At 38.4% G+C, this 26,451-nt stretch overlaps 1 protein-coding gene across 1 annotated transcript in view; it reads right to left on the bottom strand.

Moving 5' to 3' along the window:
* Positions 1–26,451, bottom strand: part of LIX1 (limb and CNS expressed 1) — a 1,193,673-nt gene that overhangs the window by 759,614 nt on the left and 407,608 nt on the right. The window contains exon 2 of the mRNA XM_044063916.1: positions 21,528–21,691. Within this exon, the coding sequence (XP_043919851.1) occupies positions 21,528–21,691 (164 nt within the window). The remainder of the gene's footprint in view (positions 1–21,527; positions 21,692–26,451) is intronic.

Genomic DNA, 26,451 nt, shown 5'->3' with positions numbered 1-26,451 from the left:
ATAATATCTGTATCCTAACAGAAAGGACCTTGTATGTATCTTCTGTCTCATAAATGACTATATCACAATGAGCTGCCAGTAAGTCCATAATCATCAGTCTATGAGAAGGCAAAAAGCTGCCATCAATGCTTCAGTCTAAAAATCAGCCTAAAATGTGTGAACTGTTTAACCCACAAAGCTGGACTGGGTTGTGAACAGTATGTATATACAAGAGTATATTACTAATTATACAATCATGGGTCATTGTTATACAAAAACATGCATGCAGATTGCACAACAACCAGTGTGCCTGTTGTAAATTGAACATATACCAGTAGAAAAAAGTCTGGCTGCTAAAGTACCATTCAGCGGCCAGATTTTTTTCTATTGATATGTGTTACAAAGGCATACCTCTCAAATGTCCATAGGTTCATAGATTAGTACTAAGCTAACTGCTCTTGTGAGCCATTTTAAGCCTAACCAATTATCCCTTGTGAGATTCAAACCCTGCACCTTGGTTTTGTAAGGCAAACACCTTAACCATTAGGCCACCCTCCCAACCCTCTCTCTGCTGCTTTATTCTTTTTTTTTTTTTTACTATAAAATCCAGACATTTCACAGTTATCAGATTTTTGCCTCATATTTTTAGTCTGTTCCTCATAAAATTTGTGTTTTTCTGACAAATCACTGAGGATTGAAGTCAATAAATAAAGACACACACATTTAAGTTTCAAACTTCATGTCCTTCAGACAATGCATGCTAATATAAATCTTGTTATTCCAGCAGCTTTCTAAGTTTATAATAGTGACGTTTACAGTCTGTCCTTCATATCCTTCACACATTGTACACTAACAGAAATCTTGTTATTCTAAGTTTATAAGAGCAACATTTGCAACCTGTCCTTGTTTTGAGGCCTTTGTCCCCCATTATTTAAGGTTTTGTCCATATTTCTTGAGCTAACAGGTTGAGAAGTATGTATGGAGTACAGACCAAATACAAGAAAAATCAGGTATCGTCTGCAAAACTAAGAAAACAGAAACGTACCTGATTTTCTTTGTATTTCTGCAGTGTCTTGGCAGCAGACTCTCATAACTGTGAACTGTCTGGATTTTATAGTAAAAAAAAAAAAAAAAAAAAAGAATAAAGCAACAGAGATTCTTTTTTTCTCCGTTGCTTCTATTGAACAGCACTGATGTACTGTACAAGTGTGGGAATGTAAGACTCATATGTATGCGCAGCACATCAATAAACATGGAACAGGAAACAATACAGAAGAAGACTACAGCACTGTTATGCAAAGAAAGTTAAGCAATTTCTTTCTTAAATAATGCCATTATATAATAACATTAACCAAGTCGTTGGTGTGGGTATATGAGCATTTACCCATTGTTAACTTTATTTAATCAGTGAGGCTTCACCCTCATGATCAAACCAGACCAACCATGGGTAAATCCTCATATACCCACCCTCACAAATCGGTTATTGCTTAAAAATCACCCATTCAAATTGCCATCACACATTTAATCTAAAAAAGCATTCAAACCTACCTTTCATCAAAACGTTATTTTCTTGACCCATTAAACTGATCATGAAAAGAAAGCAATTTCCTTTTCCAGTCAGTTAAACAACAACAACCATAAGAAGAAAACAGACTACTAATTTACAGCTAATTTACCTCAATAGTACTACTGTTAGAAAAAGAGCTTTTAGTACCATAATGCGTAGAGATGATGTTAGGGGCAGGGGTACGGGTAAGGTTAGAGTTAGCACATTTGAGTATCTGAGTCTTTTTTACTACTTTACTCATGTGAGCTAACCATAAATCTACCTCTACCCTTAACCCTACACATTAGGGTACTAAACACCCTCCCTTTAACAATATCATTAAACAAGGCACACAGACACACCTCAAAAAATACTAGTACTCAAGTATACCTGTCCATCTATCTCCTTCCCTCACCCATATTCGAATCTTAACCTGCAAATACCCTCGTGTGCATGCACACGCGCGCACCATATCTCTCAACCTCTTAAAGCAAAGAATCTGGACAAAGCCATAAATAAAAGTAGGACAAAGGCCCAAAAATAGGGACAATTTTTAAATATTGATGTTATAAACTTAGAAAGTTGATAGAATAACACATTTTGCATTAGCATTAATTTTCTGAAGGATATGAAGCCTGGAACTCAAATGTCTGTCATTATTTGCTAACTGCAATATGTAATGATTTACCACTAATTTGACAAAAAAACAGAAGTACATGAAAAACAGACCAAAAACAGGAGGCCAAAATCTGGACATTCTGCAAAAATCTGTATAGTTGAGAGGTATGGCCGCAATAAAAAAAACTTTCATTACAAATTAAGGTTTCAGCATTACTTCCTCTTTCCACTTACCTTACATTTGATGTTTCACACTTTGATTATTCTGCCACTTGACAAAACTTCAATTTGACCCCTTTTGACATTGGAAACTTCTTCAACAAATGGTAAATTTAACCTATTGTATTGTACCCATGCACAGATATATGTATGCATGAATAAATACAATTACATGAGCACATATACATGCACATATAAATGTATGTAGAAATATACAATCACATTTACATGAACACACACACAAACATTCATACTTACCTGCACACACACAAACAGACTGGTACATATGGAACAACACATAATTAAAAGCACATACTGGATTTGTTGTCTATAACATCAAGTGTTACAATGCCATTTAAAAGCTCAGAACATCAGAGGAGGTCATAATGAGCCCTACTACATTCCAACCTGATCATAAATCCTTGGGTCCATGCAAAAAGGTCTTTTAAAATGAGTTAACATTCTTGATCTCCTAATGGCCGGTTGGAGACAGTGCAATACCCTACTAACTCAGGTAATGAGAAAATGTATTTTTCACTTGCCATGATTAGATTTTTATTTCTTGTACAAAAATTCTGGCTAGCCAAAGTAACACCATTAGTACCACTCAGTGTAACAAACATCATTTGTTCACATTCAACTCTTTTACAATTACATATGAATGATTAGCTGTGAAATTGCTCCTGTAACCCATATCACCACAGCCATCACTTTGAGGAAGATTTTGCTAGTTAATTCTGGAATGGAATCACTTTCATATCTTAACTTGCTGAGGTTAGCTAAATTCCTGTTAATTCATGCTGCTTGCAGCCATTTTCATCCTGCACCCGTGTAACTTGCAAACATGTAGCCCACAGAGCTATAGAATATGAATTTACAGCTTCTTCTGACCTCCCCATTTGCTGCCATTACAACTATCTTATCTATAAGTGCATAAAATATATTTTACTCAGCCATGGCCTCAACCTGTATCCTCCACTCCAGTTTCACCCCTTTGATTCAGACCACGTCTAGATCATGTCTTAGAGCTGTTCAGCTATAGTTGGCTTAGCAACAGGCTTCACATTTGGTCTCCACCTTCACTCATCTACAAGGAAAATTTTTAGTAACCATGGTCCTTTGTTGCTACTCCAACCAAGTTGCACAATTCATTTGGCAGGCTTCAGTGCATGCTCACTCCCTAGGTTACAAACAACAGTAAGAAGGCCTATTTATTACTTAATTTGGGCTTTTTTAATCCTTAATCATTTCGCATCATTGGGGTTTAAAGAGGTAAAGCTGGATGTCAAGTAATCCACCTTAAATTTAAATGAGCCTATTCAAACAATGCAAACTTCAACATAATGGGGGGAGTCTACTAAAGGTCAATGAATAACAGCTGACCAAGGTACACAGCACACTTACAATTCCTTGAAAACACAAATAAGACCCCATTTCTGTTGGCTTCAAGGGGATAAAGTCTTGATTTTTTTTCCTAGATAGTCAATGTACTAGAGGAGGTGGCACTTGGGTGGGGGGGGGGGGGAGTAACAAGTGCTGACTTGTCCATTTCGTATAAGAGGGACTATAGTTTAAACATCAAGAAGACTGTTATTTTCCATGTTTGCCCCTGTGGTGTATAAAGCATCAGAATGAAGGTTGCACATGTGGCAGCATGCATACATCTAATGTTGCAAGCCGTTGCGGAAGTACTAGCCATGCATGGGGATGCAGGCACATAATAAAGTAGCTTTACCTCCCACAAAGGATTATGGAACCACTAAAGTGCCTGGTTGTCACCTTTGAATGATACTGAATGAGTCAGCAGCGTGACAAAAAGGGATGCTTGATGGTAATGTGAGGCTGTGGACCCCAAAAAGACAGGAAATAAATGAAAGCACGGTGTAACACGCAACCTGCTAGTAAATGACAACACAGAGACATATATTTCTATGCATCATACCGCAAAGCCACAAAGGAGTCATCAAGAGATAAGATATTCAAGATGAGTACCCATGTATGAGCCCACACCCCAGACCATAATTCTACTTAAGTCACACACATATGGAGGTGGGCTTAATATTTGCAACATGCCACAACAACAATCACTCCATCCATGTAATTATGCAGAGTACAGTAGCTGATCTTGCAAATTATTACTATATATGTTTTCTGTGTCTGCTCTTTGTTTTAACTGCATCTCAGGTATGTCAGGCATTTCAGGGAAGTTGACTCACTTTGGTTTGTTAGGACTTGGTTCTGCCTCAATAAACTGCCACTTCAGTAAACCACACTGGTGATCACAGACATAGGTAATATTTGCAACCTGTCCACAATCAGTGTGCAGCCACTATTTGCACTAGTCCAAACATTTAATATAAAAAACTTAAAAAACTAGGAATCCTGTACCATACCCAAACAATTCCTCACTCCCACGACTAGGGCTACCATAGCCAGAAATCATCTCCTATCAACTTTGCTCTATGCCTGCCCAGTTCAAATCTGACCTCAACAAACTCTCCACTTGCTACAATAAAATAGCCAGGTTTGCTGCCAGTACTAAATCATGTTCCCACCACTGTCAATCCCTACTTAAACTGCACTGGCTAGAATTCCCAAACCTGCTGAGTTACCACCAACTCATCATTACACATCAAATCCTATACCAACCTGAGAGAACCCCTGCCCTAGCTGACATTGTAAACTTCCTCAATTCCAATAGGGAACTACGTTCAAGCAACAAATCCTTGATCGAGGTCAATCCATGGAAGAACAGCTCGGGAGAAGCTCTTTTCTCCTATGAGGTTGCCAAAGCATGGAACTTTCTCTTACCCGACCTTAGGACACATACTCGTGCAACCATATGTAAAAACCTCCTGAAAACCCACCTTTATGCTAACTCTCTCTGCTATTGCAAGCTCACCTCCTTAAATCCCTCTAGTCTACAGAACAACCAAGCTTTAATGCCCCCCTTTACCTACATGATACTACCATCTAGATGCACCATACTTTTCTAATTGTTGCAATATAGGCCTACTTCTGAATACTTCATGCTTATATATTACTTCTAATGCTAGACTTGGAATCTCCTAAACATGTCAGGAGTCCTGTTCATGCTTTTTAACTGTAAATATTGTAAATATGGATATTTTTTCTTCTAAGTAAGTTGGGCTTCAGTTATTGTACTATCACTGTAGTCTCTGTGATCTTCTGATTGCAAGATGCTGTTTGTTTCAAGTTTCTCCCTTTTTAGCTCAATTGTTAACACATTATTACTTGTATTACTGTTTTGTATTACTGTCTTATTAAACTCCTGGAGCTTTTCTCCCGAGGACTCCGCTGAAAACAGACACCAGCTGTCCAGTCAGATTTAGCTGGGTAAAACAAATGATAAATAAAAAAATAAATAAAATTTAGTGGGCTGCAGTGCATTGTTCTCTGTGGTTTTGAGCAACAGCAATTCATAATGGATATGAACTTTTTGCTCAAGCCAACAAATAAAATCCCATTAGTACATATGCTAATAAAGGGGATCCTGACCTATTAGTGGGAACTTGATCATGTCACTGAATGGTGGGTAAGCCAAGAGTACCACCCACCAGAAAATGCGCTTGCATCTCTTTGGATAATACATGATTGTGTGTGCCTGTGCCTTCTGCATTAGCAACGATGATCTGGTCTACTTGCTCAGCTATGTTATTCTGACCAAAACATCACCACTGGACATGAGACTGCACAGGTTGTTTCTAATAACCCATAATTGCAGTCTCATAATTTCCTGCCCTGCTCTACAGTGTAGCTTGTAATTTACATTTGTGAATCCCAGGCAATGCTGCAGAAACCTTAATGACATTCCCACTGCGTATGTGGATGAATCCAGTATAAAGTAGATTATTTTTTAATTGTATGATCATGGATCCCTCTGTCAATAATACAGAACTGTGGAATACACAACAGGAAGTGCACCACTCCTGCACAATGGGACACACTGATTACATACAGCACACAATAAAGAAACACTTGCTGACATTGTTCAATTCTTTGGTAATATTTAACTCACAGCAATTGTTGTTTCTTATACTGTTTCTATCTGTGCATGATTTTTAGTACAAGAGAACAGCTAGGACTAGGCACACGCCTTAAACAGCTGCAGTATAGTATAGTGAATGACGTAAGATTGAGTAAATTGCAAATATGAATTTTAAATGTCTTGAACTGTTTAGACAAATTTTTACACTGAAGCAGTTTGCTGCTCACAGTGGAGGTGATGAGATGGAAATATGTGCCTCCAAATCAGAAGTCATGAATCTCTCCCAAAACTACTTACTTGGTGTCTACAGATGAAGCAGGGAGATGTATCTTGTGGAGGATTTTAATTATCATGGGTTCTTATTTATGAGTGAAGGCTGATGGGATTGGGAAACTAACCAGTCAACAAGTGCAGGGGCAGAAATATTGCAGGTGCTACATCAGATTGTGGTGATTAATTGTGAACTGGGTCATAGGACAAAGCTCTCAATTTACCAGTCAGTCTGTGTCCCCATTCTAATCTAGTGTCATAAGTTTTGGGTAGTGACTGAAAGTATAAGCTTGTAGTTACAAGTGGCAAAAATAAGGTTGCTTTGCAGGTCACCCTCCTTCATGATAGAATGAGGGGTCTGGCAACTGGAAAGAATTTGAGAGAGCATCCATTGCTCCTTTGTGTTTAGAGGAGTCTGTCAAGGTAGTTTGGGCAGCTTGGAAGGATGCCCTTTGGGTGTCTGTCACAGGACGTATGTCTCAGGCACAGCACACTGACCAGGACAAACGTAGGATATGATGGATGAATTACAATTCTCAGCTTACCTGGGAACATCTAGGAAGCCCAAAAGATGAGATAAAAGTGTTGGTAGACCTAGAAAAGTCTGTTCTGTCCTGCCTGGCTTGTTACCACTAAGATCCTCACCATGATAAGGGATTTAGAAAATAATAAATGAATGACTGTCCTTGATAAATATACCCTCTAAATGTGATCTAGCAGTCTTTTCATCAGTATTGCTATCATTTGGAAGTTAAATTTCACACTAGTGATAGATTTTGGCATGCCATTTCACAACTGATTGTTTGACTCACCCCCACTAAAGAAGTTGTTATATCTTGCACTAGAATGTGATTGAACAAAGGTCACGATTTTGTAAAGTGTATGATGCGTGGCTGAATACCATGCTGCCGGTGTGCATTTGCACTATGTAGCTGAGAGAGATTTTGCATGCAGAGACACACTTCCTAGCTCAGAGGAGTTGCCAAGGGGGGAGAGGTGTACTTCTAATGGAAGATGGTATCCCCCACAGGACCAGCAGGCTGCCCCATTTTCTAACATTCATTTCTTGCCGAGGAATAAAGAGCTGTTAGGAATTCTTAGGCAAGAACAAATGGGCTGTATGGCTTTTGCCTAGACTGAAAATACTTGGCTCCCATTCCACTGGCATGACTGGGCCAGCTGGGTGAAGGTAGAGGAGCCAGTGGACAAGGTCCTGGGGGGATATAAGAGATAAGAAGATATCTTAAGAGGCACGATTAGTCACATTGACAAAATCGGGTCATCATCATTAACTCTATTTTCCCATTTTCTGTATGGCTATGGGGTACTGTGTCAACTGCTGCCATCCTGCTTGATTCAGTGCCACTCTCCCACCTTCTTTGACAGAAATGCCTGACTATCGCAGCTCTTCTCTCACTCAGTCCATCCATCTCTTTGCTAGATGCCCTCATTTCCTCTTGCTTAGTTCCTGTCTGTCCCAACTCCTCTTCACCAGATTGTCTCCTACTTTCCTGTGTCAAACCATCATAATCTTTTTCGTTGACCTTCCTGGCAATTGGAGCTACTTTGGCTTCTACTGTGATGTCCTCATTTCTTCATCTGTCCCACAGCATGCATCCTACCTCCTGCCTCAGACACTTCAGTTCTATCACCTTTATCTTCCTCAGCTGCTCTGTATTCACGGCCACATTTCAGTACCATACAGTAGTACTGGTACTCTCCCGTTTTCTACACCTTACTTTTCAGCTTCTTTAGCATTCTTCTGTCACACACTCCCCCTGATACTCTGTGCTATTTGGCTGCAGCTCCTCAGATTTTAGGTTTGACCTCTTTATTCAGACTTATAGGTTCATAGGTTCAAGGGTGTGTACTAGGCTAATGACCACAAAGGCCTTTTTAAGCCTAACCATGCATTCCAAATCTCTGACAAGTTCTGATACCCTTGATAAGTGTAAGCAGGGGCTTGAGAGATGAAATATTTACAGGCAGGGGCCTGGGAGATGAACCATTTACAGGCTGCCTGTGCCCATTGGAGATATAGGTGCCAAACCAGGGACCAATTTCCTGTTGCCCATCCAATTGTCCAAGTTACATTTGAATTGGGTTAAGGAGGAAGTCTGCTTCACATGGATAGGGAGGCTGTTCCAGAGAAGGGGTAGTCTCTGGGATACATACCTGTCTGTCCAGGAGATCCTACTGATATCACAGGCAAGGTTTCAGTCTTTAGAACAGATAATTCTGGTGCTGTTTGTTTTGCAGATATGTAGGAGGTCAATCAGGGTGGGGTCTGACAATGCCTTATATGTCAAGCATAGATCTCCCCTCAACTGCCTGCAGGAGGCAGAATACAGGGATAGGGCGCTGAGGTGGTCTGCATAGGACATTTTACTTAAGCCCTGTATTCTTTTAGTGAGGAACCTCTGTGGAAGTTCCAGTTGTTGGATGTGCCTGGTTAGGTACATACCAAAGGGGGCATTGTACTCAATGATAGGTATGATGAATGCCGAAAAGAGTGGAACAATGATTTCCTTGAAACTAGATGCCATACCTTAGTTTTATAAGTTGCACAACATAGAATAATTTCTTCATTATTGTAGACATGTGATGGCCAAAGGCAATATTACTGTCTTTTAGTGCTCCCAAGTCCCTGACTACTAGGTCAATTCTTAGGGGTGTGTTGTCAATATGATAATTACCAAGGGCGGATGACTTCCCAAAGGATACTATTATGCATTTCTTGGCATTTAGTTTTAGTCCATGGCTCTGACACCAGTTACTTCTCTGTGTCAGCCCTTCCTAGAGAAAATTTGTGTCAGTGGGGATTCTATGATTTCTCCTAATTTGCAATTATCAACACATTTAGTCAGCCAGAGGCCAATGGCATTGACTTGCATCTCCGTAACCATCCCTCCCAGATACTTGAAGATGTTAACCTGTCCATTCTTCTCCTTTCTATCTCGTTTTTGTTTGCTGATACGACAATTGTCTCGTCTGTACTCAGTTTTATTACATGCCCTGTGAGTTTTGCATTCCATTTCCCTGTAATTTGTCAAAGTTCTTATTCAGTCTGCCTGTAATACCACATCATCTGCATACAACAGCTTTGGTGAACTCTTCCCTCTGACCTGTTTGCTAATGTAGTCCATCACCAGTATGAACGGTAGTAGGCTCAGAGCTAAACTCTGATACACACCCACTCCTACTGGAAACCTCTTTGTGAGTCCACATACTGTTCGTACTTGTGTCATTGGATTCTTGTACATAGCTTGCATTAATTCCACCAGTGTTTCCTGGAATACATGCCATCACAGGACTGCCAAATCAGCTTTCTTTGGACCTGTCATATGGTTTCCCCAAGTGTAGGAATGTCCAGTTGGACTCTTTCCTCATCTATAGCTTATTCTCAACTATCCGTCTGACTGCAAACATTGAGTCAGTTCTGCTACATCCTGCTCTGAATCTGAACTGCACATCTCCCACCTTATTTTTAACTACTTAATGTATTCATTTATCATTTATCAATCACCCTCTCTAGCACTTTCATGCAGTGTAACATAAGTTCGATACGTCCATACTGCCCTCAGTTAGGATCTCCCCCTTGGAGCTTTTACACTGGCATTAAAATGATTTTTTCTCCAGTCATCTGGGATACACCTTTCCCTCTATACTGTCATGAGTATCCTATGGAGACATTTCTTCCTTTTCGCACCCAGCAGCTTGATCATATCTGCTGTAATCTCATCTTAGCCTGTTGCATTCTCTGACTTCAGTTTACTTAGTGCTGTTCTTACTTCTTCTAGAGTTGGATCTTCTTCCTCTTTCGTCATAGGCTGTATCTGGGGCAGTACAACCTCTGTGTGGTTTTCTTTATTCAGAAGTTGCTGGAAGTACTTCCATCTGCCTTTGATGTCCTGTGGAGTAGTGAGTAGGTTGTCACTGGTATCTCTTATAAAGAATGCCTGATGACTATCTTTATCGTTCTGTCCTTGCCTTGTAACCTGACAAGGTTTCTCTGTGCCATCTGCTGAGTCACCTTCCAGAAGCTGGTAGAGTGTCTCTGAGGCCTTGTTCTTTCCTATTGTGACTGCTCTTTTAGCCTCTCTTAACCTGATCCATCTTTTTTGTCTCTCACTTTTTCCTACACTCCACGTTTTCTTTTTTTTAATAACTTACTGAACTTCTGGATTCTATCACCAGTTTTCCTTAGGTATCTTATTTCCAGAATCCAGTCAGACAATTATCGTTTCACTAGTCTTCACGCATGCTGTTTTGAGAAGCTTCCATTCTTCTTCAGCTCCACCTGTTTCTTGTACTTTCTCACCAGTAAACTTCCATATCCTCAGACTAGTCTCTTTTGATCTTAGAGCCTTCTCTTACCACTGCTTGCAGCTGACTGTGGCTACCAGTGGTTTATGCTGTGGGCTGACTGTTTTACTGGGGATGACTTTGCAATCTACCCCAATACCATTTCCTTACTAGGAGGAAGTCTGCTTGTGCATGTTGGCCACTCTTTCATGTGATCTTGTGACTGTCTCTCTTACTGAACCATGCATTGGCTACCATCAAGTCATTTGCCAGACAGAAGTCTAAAATGGTCTTTCCTTCTTTATTCCTGTTTCCCTACCCATGTGGATCCAGACAGCCCTCATATCCTATTCTGTCTGTCCCAACATGGGCATTTAGGTCTCCCATTATCAACAGCACATCACATTGTCTTGCTTCATATACTAGGTCCTGTAACTGCTGCCTGAATGCACTCTTTTTCGCACTATCACAACCCTGTTGTGGGGCATAGGCTGAGCTTATGATTACTGTCCTGTCTTTACAATGGAATCTGACTGCCATGCATCTATCACTAATTCTGATGATATCCCTCACTGTCTTCTAAAGGCTCTCCCAATCCACACAACATTTCTAGTCTGTCCTCCCCCTGAGTAGTAAGCACTGGAGCCCAAGCCAAGTGCTCCGCTACACTTAAGAGTACGGACAGGCACCAGAAGATTACTTATAAGTCAGTGAAAAGAAGCTCATCAGGGATGCATTCATGATCCCCTGCTATTTAGTCTATACATAAATCGATTGTCAGCTGACATAAACTGAACTGAGTTTTATTTGCCCCAAAGAGTATGGAATAACATGATAAACTGAGTAGTTACCCACGCCTGAGTTCAAAAGGTAGGGCTCTGACAGTCCCCATTCAGCATATGCTAATGGAGGCTGGTGAACTCATATGCATAATTTCAAAACATTTGGGCTTATCTCATAAAATAATTCACTGTTGTATATTGGCAAAGTTCACTAAAGCTCATCAAAACCAAACTCCACTCTATCTTCAGCTACCTACATATCTACCAGGGATCAAAACTCTGACTTTTTCCACTCTAATATGATCATGGCAACAGGAAAATGCCCTTAAGAAAACTATGCTACCCACAAAGATTATCTCAGCAAACTAAAGTTAATTCTAAATATTCAACTATTTAATACACAAGTGACACTAAGTATATCTGTTCACTACTTCCCTTACATATGTAATTTACTGTAATATTGTAATGTGTAACTTAATGTGATATTGGAAAGCATGTGATATATTGTATGTTGTAACAGATTGTCTTGTGTGGAGCTTTTCTCCCCCGGCCTCCTCTGAAAATGGGTCATGTGACCCAGTTGGACTATCCCGGGAAGCAAATATCAAATAAATAAATAAATAATGTATGAAACTGAATAAGTGGCAACGCACATTAAAAGGAATGGGCTTCTTGTTGAGATGGAAGCTCCACTTGTATGTGGAATTAGGTACTGCAGTCTATACCTGGTAAGAAGCCAGACTGCCTTCAGTACATAGTGCCACTTACAGGTGGAGCAGTACTGAAGGTTTTGAGAGTTTAGTGGGAATGTCTGGGACCATGCATATGTTCGATTATGTCTAGTGTGAGCCACCCCCCTGAATTCCTGTTACAATGGTTCTCTTTAATATTATGTCTCAAAAATAGATTATTTCCTGTTAGGCTAGTGGCCCCCACATGCAGTTGATGTATGTTGGACATGGTATTGTAGTCAGGTTCCCTGCTTGCAATAACAGATTTCGCATACAGATGGAGCTGCTGCACCCAGAAACTTCAGTTAGGTTTGGCAGCCTCTCTGAGTCCTCATGTAGGTTAAATAATATGTTCAGAATAAGTAAAGAGTTTCATTAACATAGACTGTTATGGAATCTAATTATCTGCTCCAGGCATAGTGAGTACCATTCAGTTCTATACTTTTGCATTGTTAGTTAATAAACTAAGTGAACCCCTCCTCCTAGGATATCATCTTGGGAAACATTGACTTTTACTGTTCAGTGTAGTAATAGCAGCACAGTAGACACTATTTATTCGCTCTTGCTATGTCAATGTCTTGAAATCTGACCTTATGTATAAAAAAAAAAAAAAAAAAAAATGGAATTTCATTTTCAACAAGATTTACAAGATTTGTAGTGGCTGCTGGAATTAACGAGTCCATAAATGTCTTGAGATCTGTAGTGATAAAAAGTGGATCATTAAGCTAACAATTAGAATTATTTATTTGACTTTATAACAACTTTATAATATAGAAGAATATGAGTGGGTCACCAATCATAACTGGTTTATCATGCATTCATGACATGGATGCCGTGAAATTCACCTCAACAAAAAATATGGAGGGATGAATCTTGGCATCCATGTTAGGAACACATAGAAATGAGTTTTGACAGGAGACCCAATCATGATTTTTTTGTAGTACGTGGAGATTTATCTGCTCCATGTATTACTAGTTACAGAAAAAGAAGTGCTAAGTGTTTACCAGCTTTCAAAGCAATAAAAGCACTTAGCGAGTGCTGTCAGGAAGGCAGTATACAAATGTCTCTTGTGTTTATACCATCTCTATGCCTGTCAACTGTACAGATTTTCACAGAATGTCCAGATTTTTGCCTCGTGTTTCTGGTCTGTTCCTCATAAAATTTCTGTTTTTCTGACAAATCATTGAAGTCTGAAGTCACGAAATAATGGCATACATTGGAGTTTCAGACTTTGTATCCTTCAGAAAATGCAGGCTAGCACAAATTCTGTTATTCTATCAACCTTCTTACTGTATAAGTCAATTCTCCAAACTGCTGAGCCTAGTACTGTTACTATCAGACACAAAGGCTGCAAAAATTTAAAAAAATGTAGCACTGCAAACAAATAAAGAGTGCAATGGGTCTAAGTCATTACAATTTGTTTAACATTTTTGAATATACCAGAGAATCTGGCCATATATGTTATTTAACATGCAGGAATTTAGTTTTGGAAAACTAGTAAGGTACCCTTGTGAGTGAGGACACACAGAGTTTGCAACTGCAACACAGTATCACTTGATGACATACCTATAGCTAATTCTCTCTCACACACACACACACACACACACACACACACACACACACACACACACTTCCTGCTGATTATGGGGTTTGATAAAAATGCTCATACTTCATAGAGTCACATTATTGCAATATAGACCACTTTTATCACCACTCTCAGTTCATCACAGCTCTGCTCATGTCATCAAACATTTATTAACCACTCCATCAGTACTATCAATCAGACGATAACTGAAAAGAATTACATTTTAAATGCTGCTGTTTCAACAAAAACACAGACTCCTCAAACACTACCACATGCACACAAAATAAATCTAATATACATACAATAAATGAAATTAAGACTGAAGAAATTTAAAAGAAAGAGAAAAAATAAAAGAGATTTACAGCCAAATGGATAACGACACTGCCAACAAAATGACAGCCCAAATATAAAAACCTACGCCATCTAACATTAAACTAATTAAACGCATAATGAACCTACAAACTTAACAGACACTAACAAAATCCTCAACAGGCTAATAAAACAGTGGCGCAAAATTACCCTCAACTAAAAAAAGTATTTCTGAACTACAGTGAAAAAATATATATATAAATAGATACATAGATATAGCTATAGATAGCCATACTGGGTCCCTATCAGAAGGATGAAAGCTCACAAGAACAAATGTCAAAAGACTGGACCAGAAACATTGAAAACTCGGAAGGTGGAAAAAGAAACACAATACCTCATCATACCGCTCAACTGTCCAGATTTTTGCCTCATATTTTTGGTCTGTTCCTCATAACAATTGTGGTTTTCTGGTGAATTACTGCTATGATCAGAGGACTGAAGTCACTAAATAATGACATACACTTCACTTTTAGGCTTCAACTCTTTCAGAAAATGTATGTCAACAAAAATCCTGTTACTCTAGCAATTTTCTAAGTTTATAAGAACAATATTTAAAATCTGTCACTATTTTGGGACCTTTGTCCCTCCATTTTGTCAGGTTTTGCCCAGATTTCTCGCACTGACAGGTTGAAAGGTATGTAACTCATTCCACACACCCACTGGTAATTATATATACAAACTGTGAGATCACACTAAAGTGGCTAAAAGAGCAAAATCAATACTCACCAGACCTTGATCATGCACAGTCAAGGTCTTTGTCATTCAACCTTCTGGGTTTTCAAAGTTACTGCTTCAGTCTTTTGACATTTGGTCTTGTAAGCTTTTGTCCTTCTGATAGGAAACCATGTGTGTGTAGGTATATATATATATATATATATATATATATATATATATATATATATATATATATATATAGGTCTACTTCATGATATCAAAAGCTCAAAATCGTAAAGTCCAAAACGCTAAGATGAGAATCACGAAAGTTAAATTACCAAACCACATAAGATTTCCCAGGGAAAACAAACATTTGCCCAACTTGGGGAATTATGCCCTTTCTCCACTGTAGTGCAATCCTGGAGTTGGTATATATAGTTGGGGAGGGTGTGTTGAGCATAGCCACCCACCTAGTTGGGTTTGAGATAGTGCGGTGTGTTTTAGTGTTGTGTTGGGCAAGTTTTAACCTGCCCTGTAGAAACTTAGCGGCTCAACATTTTAAGTTTCATGATTCTCGTCTCAGTATTTTGGTCTTCTGTTTTCTGAAATTACGGTATTTGAAAGTAGATCCATATATATATATATATATATATATATATATATATATATATATGTGTGTGTGTGTGTGTGTGTGTGTGTGTGTGTGTGTGTGTGCATGACAATATTGTGAATGATGTTGATCATTTAAAATCAATAAAAACATTTTGAACATTCACAATAGTGAAAGCCCAAAACACTAAACGTACTAAAGATAAAAAAAGGAAAAGCAATTTTATTTTGTGATCTTTAAACCAAAATCCTACCACAATATTCAGACCTAATTTGCCTGAATAGTAGTAGTGTTACAAATTTCTTTTTAGGGTAAGGTATAAAGTTAGGGGCAGGATTAGGGTTAGCACATATTACTAAGTTAGTTGTTGAAAGCACAAGGAATGGTCATCGCTGCCTGTATTACAGCACATCTAGATAGCTTTCTACCCTGTAATTGGTAAACTTCCTAGTATATGGAGATCAAACCAGGAAAAGGTTATAAAAAAGCATGTGGGTTATGGAAAACCTAATGCCTTATGTCCATTGCATTCTGGGCAGGTCTCCAAAAAAGCCATATCAAAATTCTGGAAAGTCCAACAGCAAATGGACCTAATGAAAAAGATATAAAGCAAATCAGAATACTGCACTGTTGAAATGTGTAACAAACCTCTCATGAGAAATCAGTAAGTTACTCCTTATAAAACAGTTGAACTTTTAAAGGCTGAGAGACTCAGAAAAGTAATTTATGTAACCAAACCAGACTCCATTAATTGTTGATATAGCATACTGACATATCATGAATATAATACCTATCTTTGCTGAAACACTGGCTTGAGAAAAGCCTAATGATCATTACATTAGGGATAGGTCACAAATAATGTCCACACTAAAAGGCAGAAGGGTCCCACAGCCAATTAATGTAGTAATGCCATTACTACAGCAGGAAAACACTGACAAAACAGAGTATCATCATCGACTTTGAGTAAACAATGATTCACATAGCTCATGTTAAAGAATTCGAGCTGCTAAGTCAAACTTCATTAATTCTACAATGGAGCATTTTGCCACCCTTTTGCCAACTTTTTTTTTTCGCAGGGTGGGCGCTCATCAATACAGATTTTTTAACTTATCAGCACAGCATAACTACAGAATCTAGTGTTTTTGACACATCTGGCTTATGAAAAACCTGATGTTCATTGCACTGGGGGGAAGGATCCCAAATAAGAACTATGCTAGAACAGAAAAGTCCTACAGCAGATACACAGAAGACCTAAAAAAAAAAAAAAAAAAAATGGCAACCACAATCTTTACTATACTGTTAGGCAAGGTCCTTGAGCAACCTCCACACTAGCAGCTCCCTCAATCCAAATCAGTGGAGCAAAACAATGCATTCCAAAGGAAGATATTACCTCTAAACTGCTAAATTGTTTCAAGGACACAAGGAGATAAGCTCATTTCTATGATCTAATTTACTACACACGTGTATTTATCAGTGCTTAAAATAATTGCCACATCACAGTATAGCACTCACGCCTATTCAGTTTATTGAGCACGCTCCCTGATAGTGTGAACCTGGGCAGCATATTCAATTATTAGGCACTATTGAGCACGCTCCCTGATAATGTGAACCTGGGCAGCCTATTCTATTATTAGGCACTACTGAGCACACTCCCTGATAGTGTGAACCTGGGCAGCCTATTCAATTATTAGGCACTACTGAGCACGCTCCCTGATAGTGTGAACCTGGGCAGCCTATTCAATTATTAGGCACTATTGACCACGCTCCCTGATAGTGTGAACCTGGGCAGCCTATTCAATTATTAGGCACTATTGCGCACGCTCCCTGATAGTGTGAACCTGGGCAGCCTATTCAATTATTAGGCACTATTGAGCACGCTCCCTGATAGTGTGACCCTGGGCAGTCTATTCAATTATTAGGCACTACTGAGCACACTCCATGACAGTGTGAACCTGGCAGCCACTTCTTCACCTGAACTTAGCTACAGGACTTCTGGCAACAAATATGCCATCTACGAAGAAACCTCATTTGATGAAAATATCACAGGACAAACTAGCAAATTGTCCATTAGCACAGCGACTTTTATATGCACATTGAATGACAAATGTTGTAGCAACCAGCTATTTACAAATATATAGATCTGATTGATTCTCTGACTTTAACCAACTTGTAGTCCATGGAGAATCATGATTAAACCCTGAAACTGGGAAAAAGATAAACGTGTTAACCATGTCCATAGAGCAAGATCCAATCATAATAGTGCTTAAGGGTATTTAACAAAAGCTTGTTAAGGACACCCAAGTGGTATTAAGGTCTTATAGTAGCCCAGATCCCAAAATGTTTTGAAGTAGTAGTGAGGCAAAGCTGTGCCATCCTTTCCTCATTACTCTGAACCTGCTTTTCCTCCTCACCCTGAGAATATCATCCTGTAGTAGGGAAGCCCAATTTTGTACCTGTCAGTGCTGAGAACTGAATGACCAAGAGACTCACTATGCTGGCAGAAGGCTATGAGGCTCCCAAGTTATGGAGTGCTAATGAATCTTATTACCTACACCTAGAATAGCACAAACTTGCCCAAAGACTGTGTTAATGGCTCTGGCCAAAGCTGCACAGGCCACAGAACTATTTGTTGGCTCTAGTATTACAGGCAGACAGCCTACTAGCAGTATTAGAACTGCCATGTAGAATCTGGCTAATTAATGCATTCAGGCAGCTATGCACTAGCTATAGAGATAACTTATGCATTCAAATGCCAGTGCTGAAATATTTTTTGTCCTTAAGGGATAAAGAGCACTGTTGAGTTTTCATGGATAATGATCAGTTTTGCTCGGATGGGCTCATTACTTATCTATCTATATGTGCTGATCAACTATGCACAGTGATCAAGGAAATATTTAACACCTCTCTTGCCATGGGAAAAGTACCCTCATGCTACAAGGAAACTAACATCATCCCACTACCTAAGAAAACCACTCCCTCCAGCCCTAACGACTACAGACCAGTTGCTCTGACATCCACTATTATGAAATGTTTTGAGTGGTTGATCAAAAAGCATCTTTCATCATGCCTACCTCCTGATTTTGACCCTTTGCAGTGCGCATACAGAGCTAACCAATCCATGGCTGATGCCATACAAGTAGTGCTACACATCTCCCCTGAGCATTTAGCGATCAAAGACAACTATGTGAGGATGCTGTTCATAGACTGGAGCTCTGCATTTAATATGGTGTTACCAATGCAGCTGATAAAAAATGGCACATTTAGGAATCAGTCTGTAACTGGATCCTGGACTTCCTCATTGACAGACCATAGAGGGTGTGTTCAGGTAAGAACACATCAAAGTGCATCACGATTAACACCGAGGCTCCACAGGGATGTGTTCTCAGCCCACTGTTATTCACCATCCTGACCCACGACTGCTATGCTAAGCACAAGTCCAACCATATCATCATGTTTGCTGATGACACCACAGTCATGGGGCTCACCACAAAGGAGGATGAAAGGGCATACAGAGAGGAGGTGGCATCTCTAATCACTTGGGGTGAGGGGAACAACCTTGACCTCAATGTAAGCAAGACCAAAGAGATTATCAATGACTTCAGGAAAAGGAGAACAAACCACCCAGTGCTCAGGATCAATGGTGAGAGTGTGGAGAGGGTTAAGAGTATGAAATTCCTGGGAGTACACATATCAGAGGATCTCTAGCTGTCACGAAACACCAGCCAACTGGTTAAGAAAGTGCACTAATGCCTCCACTTTTTAATAAGGCTGAAAAAAGCTAAGCTTCCTTCTCACTTGCAAGACCACAGTGTGGTTTGGGTGCTGCACAGTTACAGAAAGGAAGGCGCCACAAAGAGTGGTGAGGGTTACAGAGAAGGTAGCATGTTCCAGTCTTCAACCGATAAAACATCTTTATTCTGCAAGAAGCATCTGAAAGCCCACCCAAATAATACAGGACAACACGTATCCTGCGCATGCGCTGTTTAAGCATCTGGCATCGGGCAGGAGATATTACAGCATCCGCTGCAGGACTACAAGATTCAGTAACAGTTTCTACCCTACAGTGATTGGATTTCTGAACTCAGGCACTATTTCCAGGGGTCTGGACACACAATAAGTCAATTTTTATTTATTTGTGCAATATATACGTACATATATTTTAAGTAAGTGCAATATTTATTTATTATATCCATAGTCAGCATTATTTAACTCACTCAGGTGCAATATTAGGCAAATAACTTAGGCATTTCAATCTGTAGTGTGTTTTGTATTGTTTTAAGTAGGGTAGTTAATTTAACTCTGGGAAGGTATTCTTTTCTCATAATAGTGTTGGTAAATGTCTCTGCTCTTTCTTGCGTGTACTGGAGAAGTATTGTATTTGTTAGTTATGTTTCTTCCTCTACTTGTATGTGTTGTTTCACTTTCCTTTGCAGTCTCAAGAATTGAACTGATGCACAAAATGTCATTTAGGCTACGTGTGTAGTTCTAAATGACAATAAAGTTTATTTTTTACTTTGACTTATGTGTTTATAACCAGCTACCCATGTCTCTCTGTCTCGATCTCTCTCTGTCTCTCTCCCTCTCCCTCTGTGAATTTGTGTTTTTATCTATATCTATATTTATATCTATATCTATATATATTCAAATGTACGCATACTTAACTATATTTTATATTCCTTCTGATATTGCACAACTGTATTTATGTATATGTCAAAACTGGTGTTAAATGTACAGCTTTCCCCCCAGGATAAAGGGTTTATACCAGTTGGACTTTCCTGGTAAAAAAAATATATATATATATATATATATATATATATATATATATATATATATATATATATATATATAAGCCAAAGCCCATATGGCCGAGACCATATGTTCGACTTTTGAAATTTCGAATGTTCTGAATTGACAGCTCCTCATTGCGCAGAATGGCAGAATCTCCATTTACCGCACTGTAGTGCGATCTCAGAGTTGGTATATTAAAGTTAAGGGGGGTGTGGGGGGCAAAGCCCCTCATGGGGTGTGCAGGGGGGCTTAGCACCCCCCCCCCCCGATAACAGCTTTAAAACAATGTAGCGTTTTGTTTTTATTTTTTATTTTTGCATGTTTGAAATTTCAGGAGTTGAACAAATGGTCTCGGCCATATGAGTTTCGGCTTTCTAAAATTTCAATCATGTATAATAGACCCATATATATATATATATATATATATATATATATATATATATATATATATATTTATTGTGTGTGTGTCTGTCTGTGTGTGTGTGTGTGTGTGTGTGTGTGTGTGTGTGTGTGTGTGTGTGTGTGTGTGTGTGTGTGTGTGTTTCTGTGTGTGTGTAACATATACATATGTACATATGTATGCATGTATGTAATAAGCCAAGATACTGTTGTTTAAAACAACAAAAAAAGTAATATGCAATGAATGAATTACATTAATTGGCCTATTTAAGGGTCTAATATTTTCCAACAGTGTGGTATACTAGTAAGCTGCTTTATAAACTTTCCATAAGCTGCTTTGCTCATAAGCTTCTTTTGCACTTGTCATATTGAAAGAAACCTACATTTTATACAAAAAAGAACATCTACGTAAGAAGAATATTAAAAAATCAGACCTAGAAATGAGAACGTTTTTTTTTTCAATTTTCACCTAATATAAGTTTCATACAAAGCTGTTCTGAGAATAAATTATGTACATATTCTTAAAAATCAATAGGAACTTCTGTGAATAGGTATGAAATTGTACCAATGGTTCTTTATATATTTTTATTAGCCATTTAAAGAAGGTTACAGTAAAAAAATCATCATTTAGCAGCAGTCTTGACAATGCTAAGAATGCCTTACCTGAAAGTTACCAAAACAGCTTCCTCCTGGGAGAGTAACGTAGCACACAAATGGAGGGCCAGGAGTTGGCACAGACTCGTATACGACCAGTCCTTCTGTCTCAGAGCTAGTCTTTTGCTTTTGTTTCCTCTCCCAAAACTCTTGCAGCAATGTGACGACATTCACTGTTAAACACAAAGAGACATCAATCAGGAAAGTGCTATCTTAGATTTTAGCAGCCAGTTCTGCAGAAGCTCATGTTAAACCACTGCAACGTAGAGTGCAAGGAAACAAGTCTACTACACTTTGACTCTTCAATTTTTAAGTTTTACTTTAAAACAACTTCTCTAAGAAAAGTGGTACTTACATTTTTTTTTCAACGGGATGCCAAACTTTACAAAAATGTTCCTTCCTTCCTGTAGTACTGCACTGTGTATAGCACTGTTTCTTAAACAGAAAATTGGACTGTTTACTTGTGTTCTCCACTAGTAAATCTATGCATTTTAATATCTTGTCTCTGCACTGACATATGGTATAATGGCAATATTGCTGTCTGCTTTCTTGTAACAATTATAGCCCATATGCAACACAGCCCCTGAATAGCCTTGCTAACTATATTCTCAGACTGAGCTGCCACTTCAAATAATACAGTGAAGACTAGAGAAGTGTTTAGAATCAAACTCCTTACTGAGGATGCTTTGTATTTTTCACTAATTAGCTTATTATGCCTCCTCTATCTGCCTGTTTTAGATGATGGCAAATACCTCTGTCATATCTCAGAAAATCTCCCCACTTTATCTCCAGAGGTTAGGACTTTGTAATTTCTTGTCTTGGGGCTATCTCATCACACCAAAGATAACTCTTCAGTTTTATTCAAGTAACATGGCACTTTCAGTCATTGGCACAACATGTTATATGTATCAGTCATAAACAAGTTCATGTTTTGTTTGCCTGATATGACTTTTGGTACTATGAAATCATGAAATCTCACTCGCATTCTAACCTATATTTTTCCTCAGTTTTTCATTTAGAAGTTCCCGTTGTTATTGAGTATCCTACTAGCACAGAATGTGTAGGGTCCTTCTTGTTGTTAGTCATACTTGGAAGATCATACAACCATCTATAGCCACACTTCATGAGCTAGCCCTGGACTCCCAATAGCTGGAGTTAAATGTTGTTAGAAGACTAACAGTTTTACAGTACTGCCACACTGATGTCATCTCATTTCAGCTAATCTCCATCCCTACCTTATGTATGATCCTCTATAAATGGTCTTGACCAACATTAGCAAGACTTGCTAATAAATACCGATTTTTATTCCTCATCTTCTTTTATCATTATTTTATTTCATATTTGTCAAATGGAAAGGTTACACAACTATTTGTTTTTAGATGGACTAAGAACTTTTTGTCTGGTCAAATAGCCATTTCGTGGACACATGTTATACAAGCTAGAGCCATAGAACTCAAACTTTCTAGTCAACAGATAATTCTGTAACCTTAACCCACTAAATCATAGTTATAACAGGCCTTAAAAGCAAAGTTTCAGTACTGATATAATATTTGTACTGTTATTTTACTACAGATTTTCGCACCCACATTCACATTACAGTCACTGTTTCATTCCTGTATCTCATTTTTAACCTTCATACTTGTAAAAATGCTTAATCTGTGTCTTTATCCTTTTAATACTATCTCCTCTGTCTGCAGCTTAGCCACTTCCAGATTCTGTTATACCTCATTTCACCTGCTTGAATGTATATGAGCGCACATTACAGCTGTCTTCTTTCAGAATTATTATATACTTTTCATGAGTTGCTTTTATCTTTCTATGCAATTGTTATTTTTCTTTGAGGACTGCAATGACATCTTTCCTAATATATCATTTATTTTCTTTAATTTCTTTTAGCAGCTTTTATACTTGTTACGATTATTGTCTAGCCACTCTTCTCTCCTCTGCTGTGATCAGCTTCACTTTAAATATGTTGAATCTAATTATTTCACATTTCTTTATTTCAGTTTGTTAACCAGGTATGTGTGCTGGTCAGTAGACCCTTTTCAACCACAACCCGGACCATTTGGTGTAAAAATATACAGTCTTACAGTGGTACATGCAAGTCAAATATGTGACAAACATAGGGACAGAGCTACATATAAAAAATTATAGTAACAATGCATTGACGTAGCCAAAATGCAGCATAGTAAAGCCACTCATTTATAGTAAATGGATTTTACAATCATATTAAGTGCAAGTGGGCCATACTTCTCAACTGTCCAGATTTTCTGCATCATATTTTTGGTTGGTAAATCATAGCATTTATGGTTTTCTGGCAAATAAGTGAGGAATGAAGTCACACTAAATAATGACATACATTTAAGTTTAAGTTTAAGACTTCATATCTTTCAGAAAATGCAAGCTAACTCAAATCCCGTTATTCTAGCAACTTTCTAAGTTTATAAGAGCACTATTTAAATTTCATCCCTATTTTTGGGCCTTTGTCCTCGCATTATTTTTGGCTTTGTCCAGATTTCTTGCACTAGGAGGTTGACAGGTATAAAGTGAGCTTTTGCGTAGTCATGGTGTTCCCTGAGTAACTAACACCTAGCACTGATAGCCATTACATTTAAGTATTCAAAATCCTGCAGCTGTTGTTGCTCTTTTTTGTTTTAAATGTCCCCGGTGTGTTTACTTCCTGACTTCTCCAGGGAGCTTGTTCCAGATTGCTGAAGCCAGTTTTGAGAATGCACGTTCACCTGTGTTTGTTTTAAATATGGTCTGATAAGTGTCAAGCCCTCTTCATGACTGTCTCTGAGAAAGCAGTTTGTTGTAGATATGCTTCTATAAAACTTGTCATTTTGTGACACATGCTCCATTACCTTGTATGATTTCTGTTCTTAGTACTAAAATGCTGTACCAGGAAATTCAACAACCATTGATATTTAAGATGTATCCACTTCAGTTTTTGCAACTTTTTTATAATCTGGAAGGCAGTCTGTGGATCGGCTGCAGACCTGTTGTGTATTAATTAATTGCAAAGCTCAGAATTTCAGAAAGCTTTCACACTGTGGCTCTGCCCCTTATTGACAATCTGGACATCAAATGCTAAAAAATGTGCACTGTGGGATAAAGCTGGTCACGTCCTCATGCCCAGCAACCACCACGAATACCACCAATGGTGTGTCAGTGAACAGTAGTATCATTTCTTGAGCTTTGTCATCCAACGGAAGTATCAACAACTGGCATATTCACTGAATATGTACTTGGTTTAGATGGGTTTTGAAATTTGTTTTATGGGAGAAAAATAATTCATTAATTTATTTGTATTTAACAACAGCTATCTGAAATGGGGAGGGGGGTAAAATAGCAAGAAGAGAGTGATATTTCTGGTTTAGATTTAAGATTTTACAAATAACAGTGATACATTATTTACTTGAGTAAATTGTTAACTGCAGTACTGGGTTACTGATAAAAATAATTGTTTGCACCTTAATCGATAGTGTTACTATAACCTGAAATTGCATATCATTAGTTTGGTATTTGACCCTGCAGCTATAGTTGCAGTATTTATAGCTGCACTGCCTTACTTGAAGTTAGATACTGTAACATTTTGTCTACTTCTCTATGGTTCTTTCAGTAATAATATATTACATCTTCACTTTTTCAATGTGCATTCATTACCCTACTCCTAGTAGTAAGCCAAAGACACTTAAATAGTGAGTGTCAGTAAAGACCTTGTTTCTTCAAATAGCTTTAGAAATAAATCTCACTCTGTTTCCACTAAATGGGTTAAAAGTCCCTTTTGATAAGCAGTTCAGCTTTGCCTGGAAATTTGTCTTTGTTTGCCCCAGAACATTGTAATTCAGGTTTTCTCAAAACAGTGATCCCTTTATACTATTTCTTACCTTTAGAAACAGCACACAAGACAGAATGGTTACATAATATCTATGCAGGTATATCAAAGCGCCTTTCCACAGTGCTTTTCTTTTGTTACAACTATCTTGGGATTCTGAAAGACTTTCAGCATGGGCATGGGTTAACACTCTACACTGAGCAGTTACCCTGCTCCCAATTCCATAAAGAAAGGCTCCTACACTTTTCAAATGGCATATGCAATGATGACTGATGGAGCCCTATGTCTGATTCCAAAAGGGAAATTATGCTGACAACACAAAACACTTCAGAGTTTTACATTGGCAAAGCATGACAATGTATGACCACAAAGTAATGGAGTAGCAGATTGAAGCCAGTGGCTGATTTCAATCTTGAAACAGCTCCACCTGTCAGAGGAAATTTATACTGGAGGCAGTATATGGTGGGATGCAAAACTACCTACAGTAGTTAGTTTCGCATACAGGTATGAGCTGTTTTGCTTTTGAAGGGAAATCACTGGTGGCATACCTCGCAACTGTACAGATTTTCACAGAATGTCTAGATTTTTGCCTCATGTTTTTTGGTTGTTTTGATTAAAATTGTGTTTTTCTGGCAAATTATTGACAAGTCATTAAAGACTGAAGCTAGAAAAGAATGATGGACATTTGAGTTTCAGACTTCATATCCTTCAGAAATTTCATGCTAATCCAAAGCCTGTTATTCTATCAACCTTCTAAGTTTGTAAGATCAGTACTTAACAATTGTCCCTATTTTGGGGCCTTTGTTCCCCCCCCCATTACTTATGGCTTTTTCCGGATTTCTTGCTCTAAGAAGTTGAAAAGTATGATTGGTGGGGATGCCAAAACTGTGAGCATGCATGTCAAGGTGATGTGTGAGTCATCCACAAATTGAAATTGGAATGAGTCACACAGGTCAATATTACAAAGATTGGCAAAATGCAATGATGGAGAAATCCCATGCATATCTATTCCATTCTGTGAATGTCAAGAATGCATGCATGATGGACTTGTTACTTGCCTTGCATATATGCTGCCATCCATCATACAGATACAGG

The sequence above is a fragment of the Protopterus annectens genome, chromosome 2.part2, assembly GCF_019279795.1.
Source record: "Protopterus annectens isolate FY-2018-M chromosome 2.part2, PAN1.0, whole genome shotgun sequence".
In the NCBI taxonomy this organism is placed as follows: domain Eukaryota; kingdom Metazoa; phylum Chordata; order Ceratodontiformes; family Protopteridae; genus Protopterus; species Protopterus annectens.
Note: the sequence above shows the minus strand (reverse complement) of the source record. Positions and strands in the feature narration are given on the sequence as shown.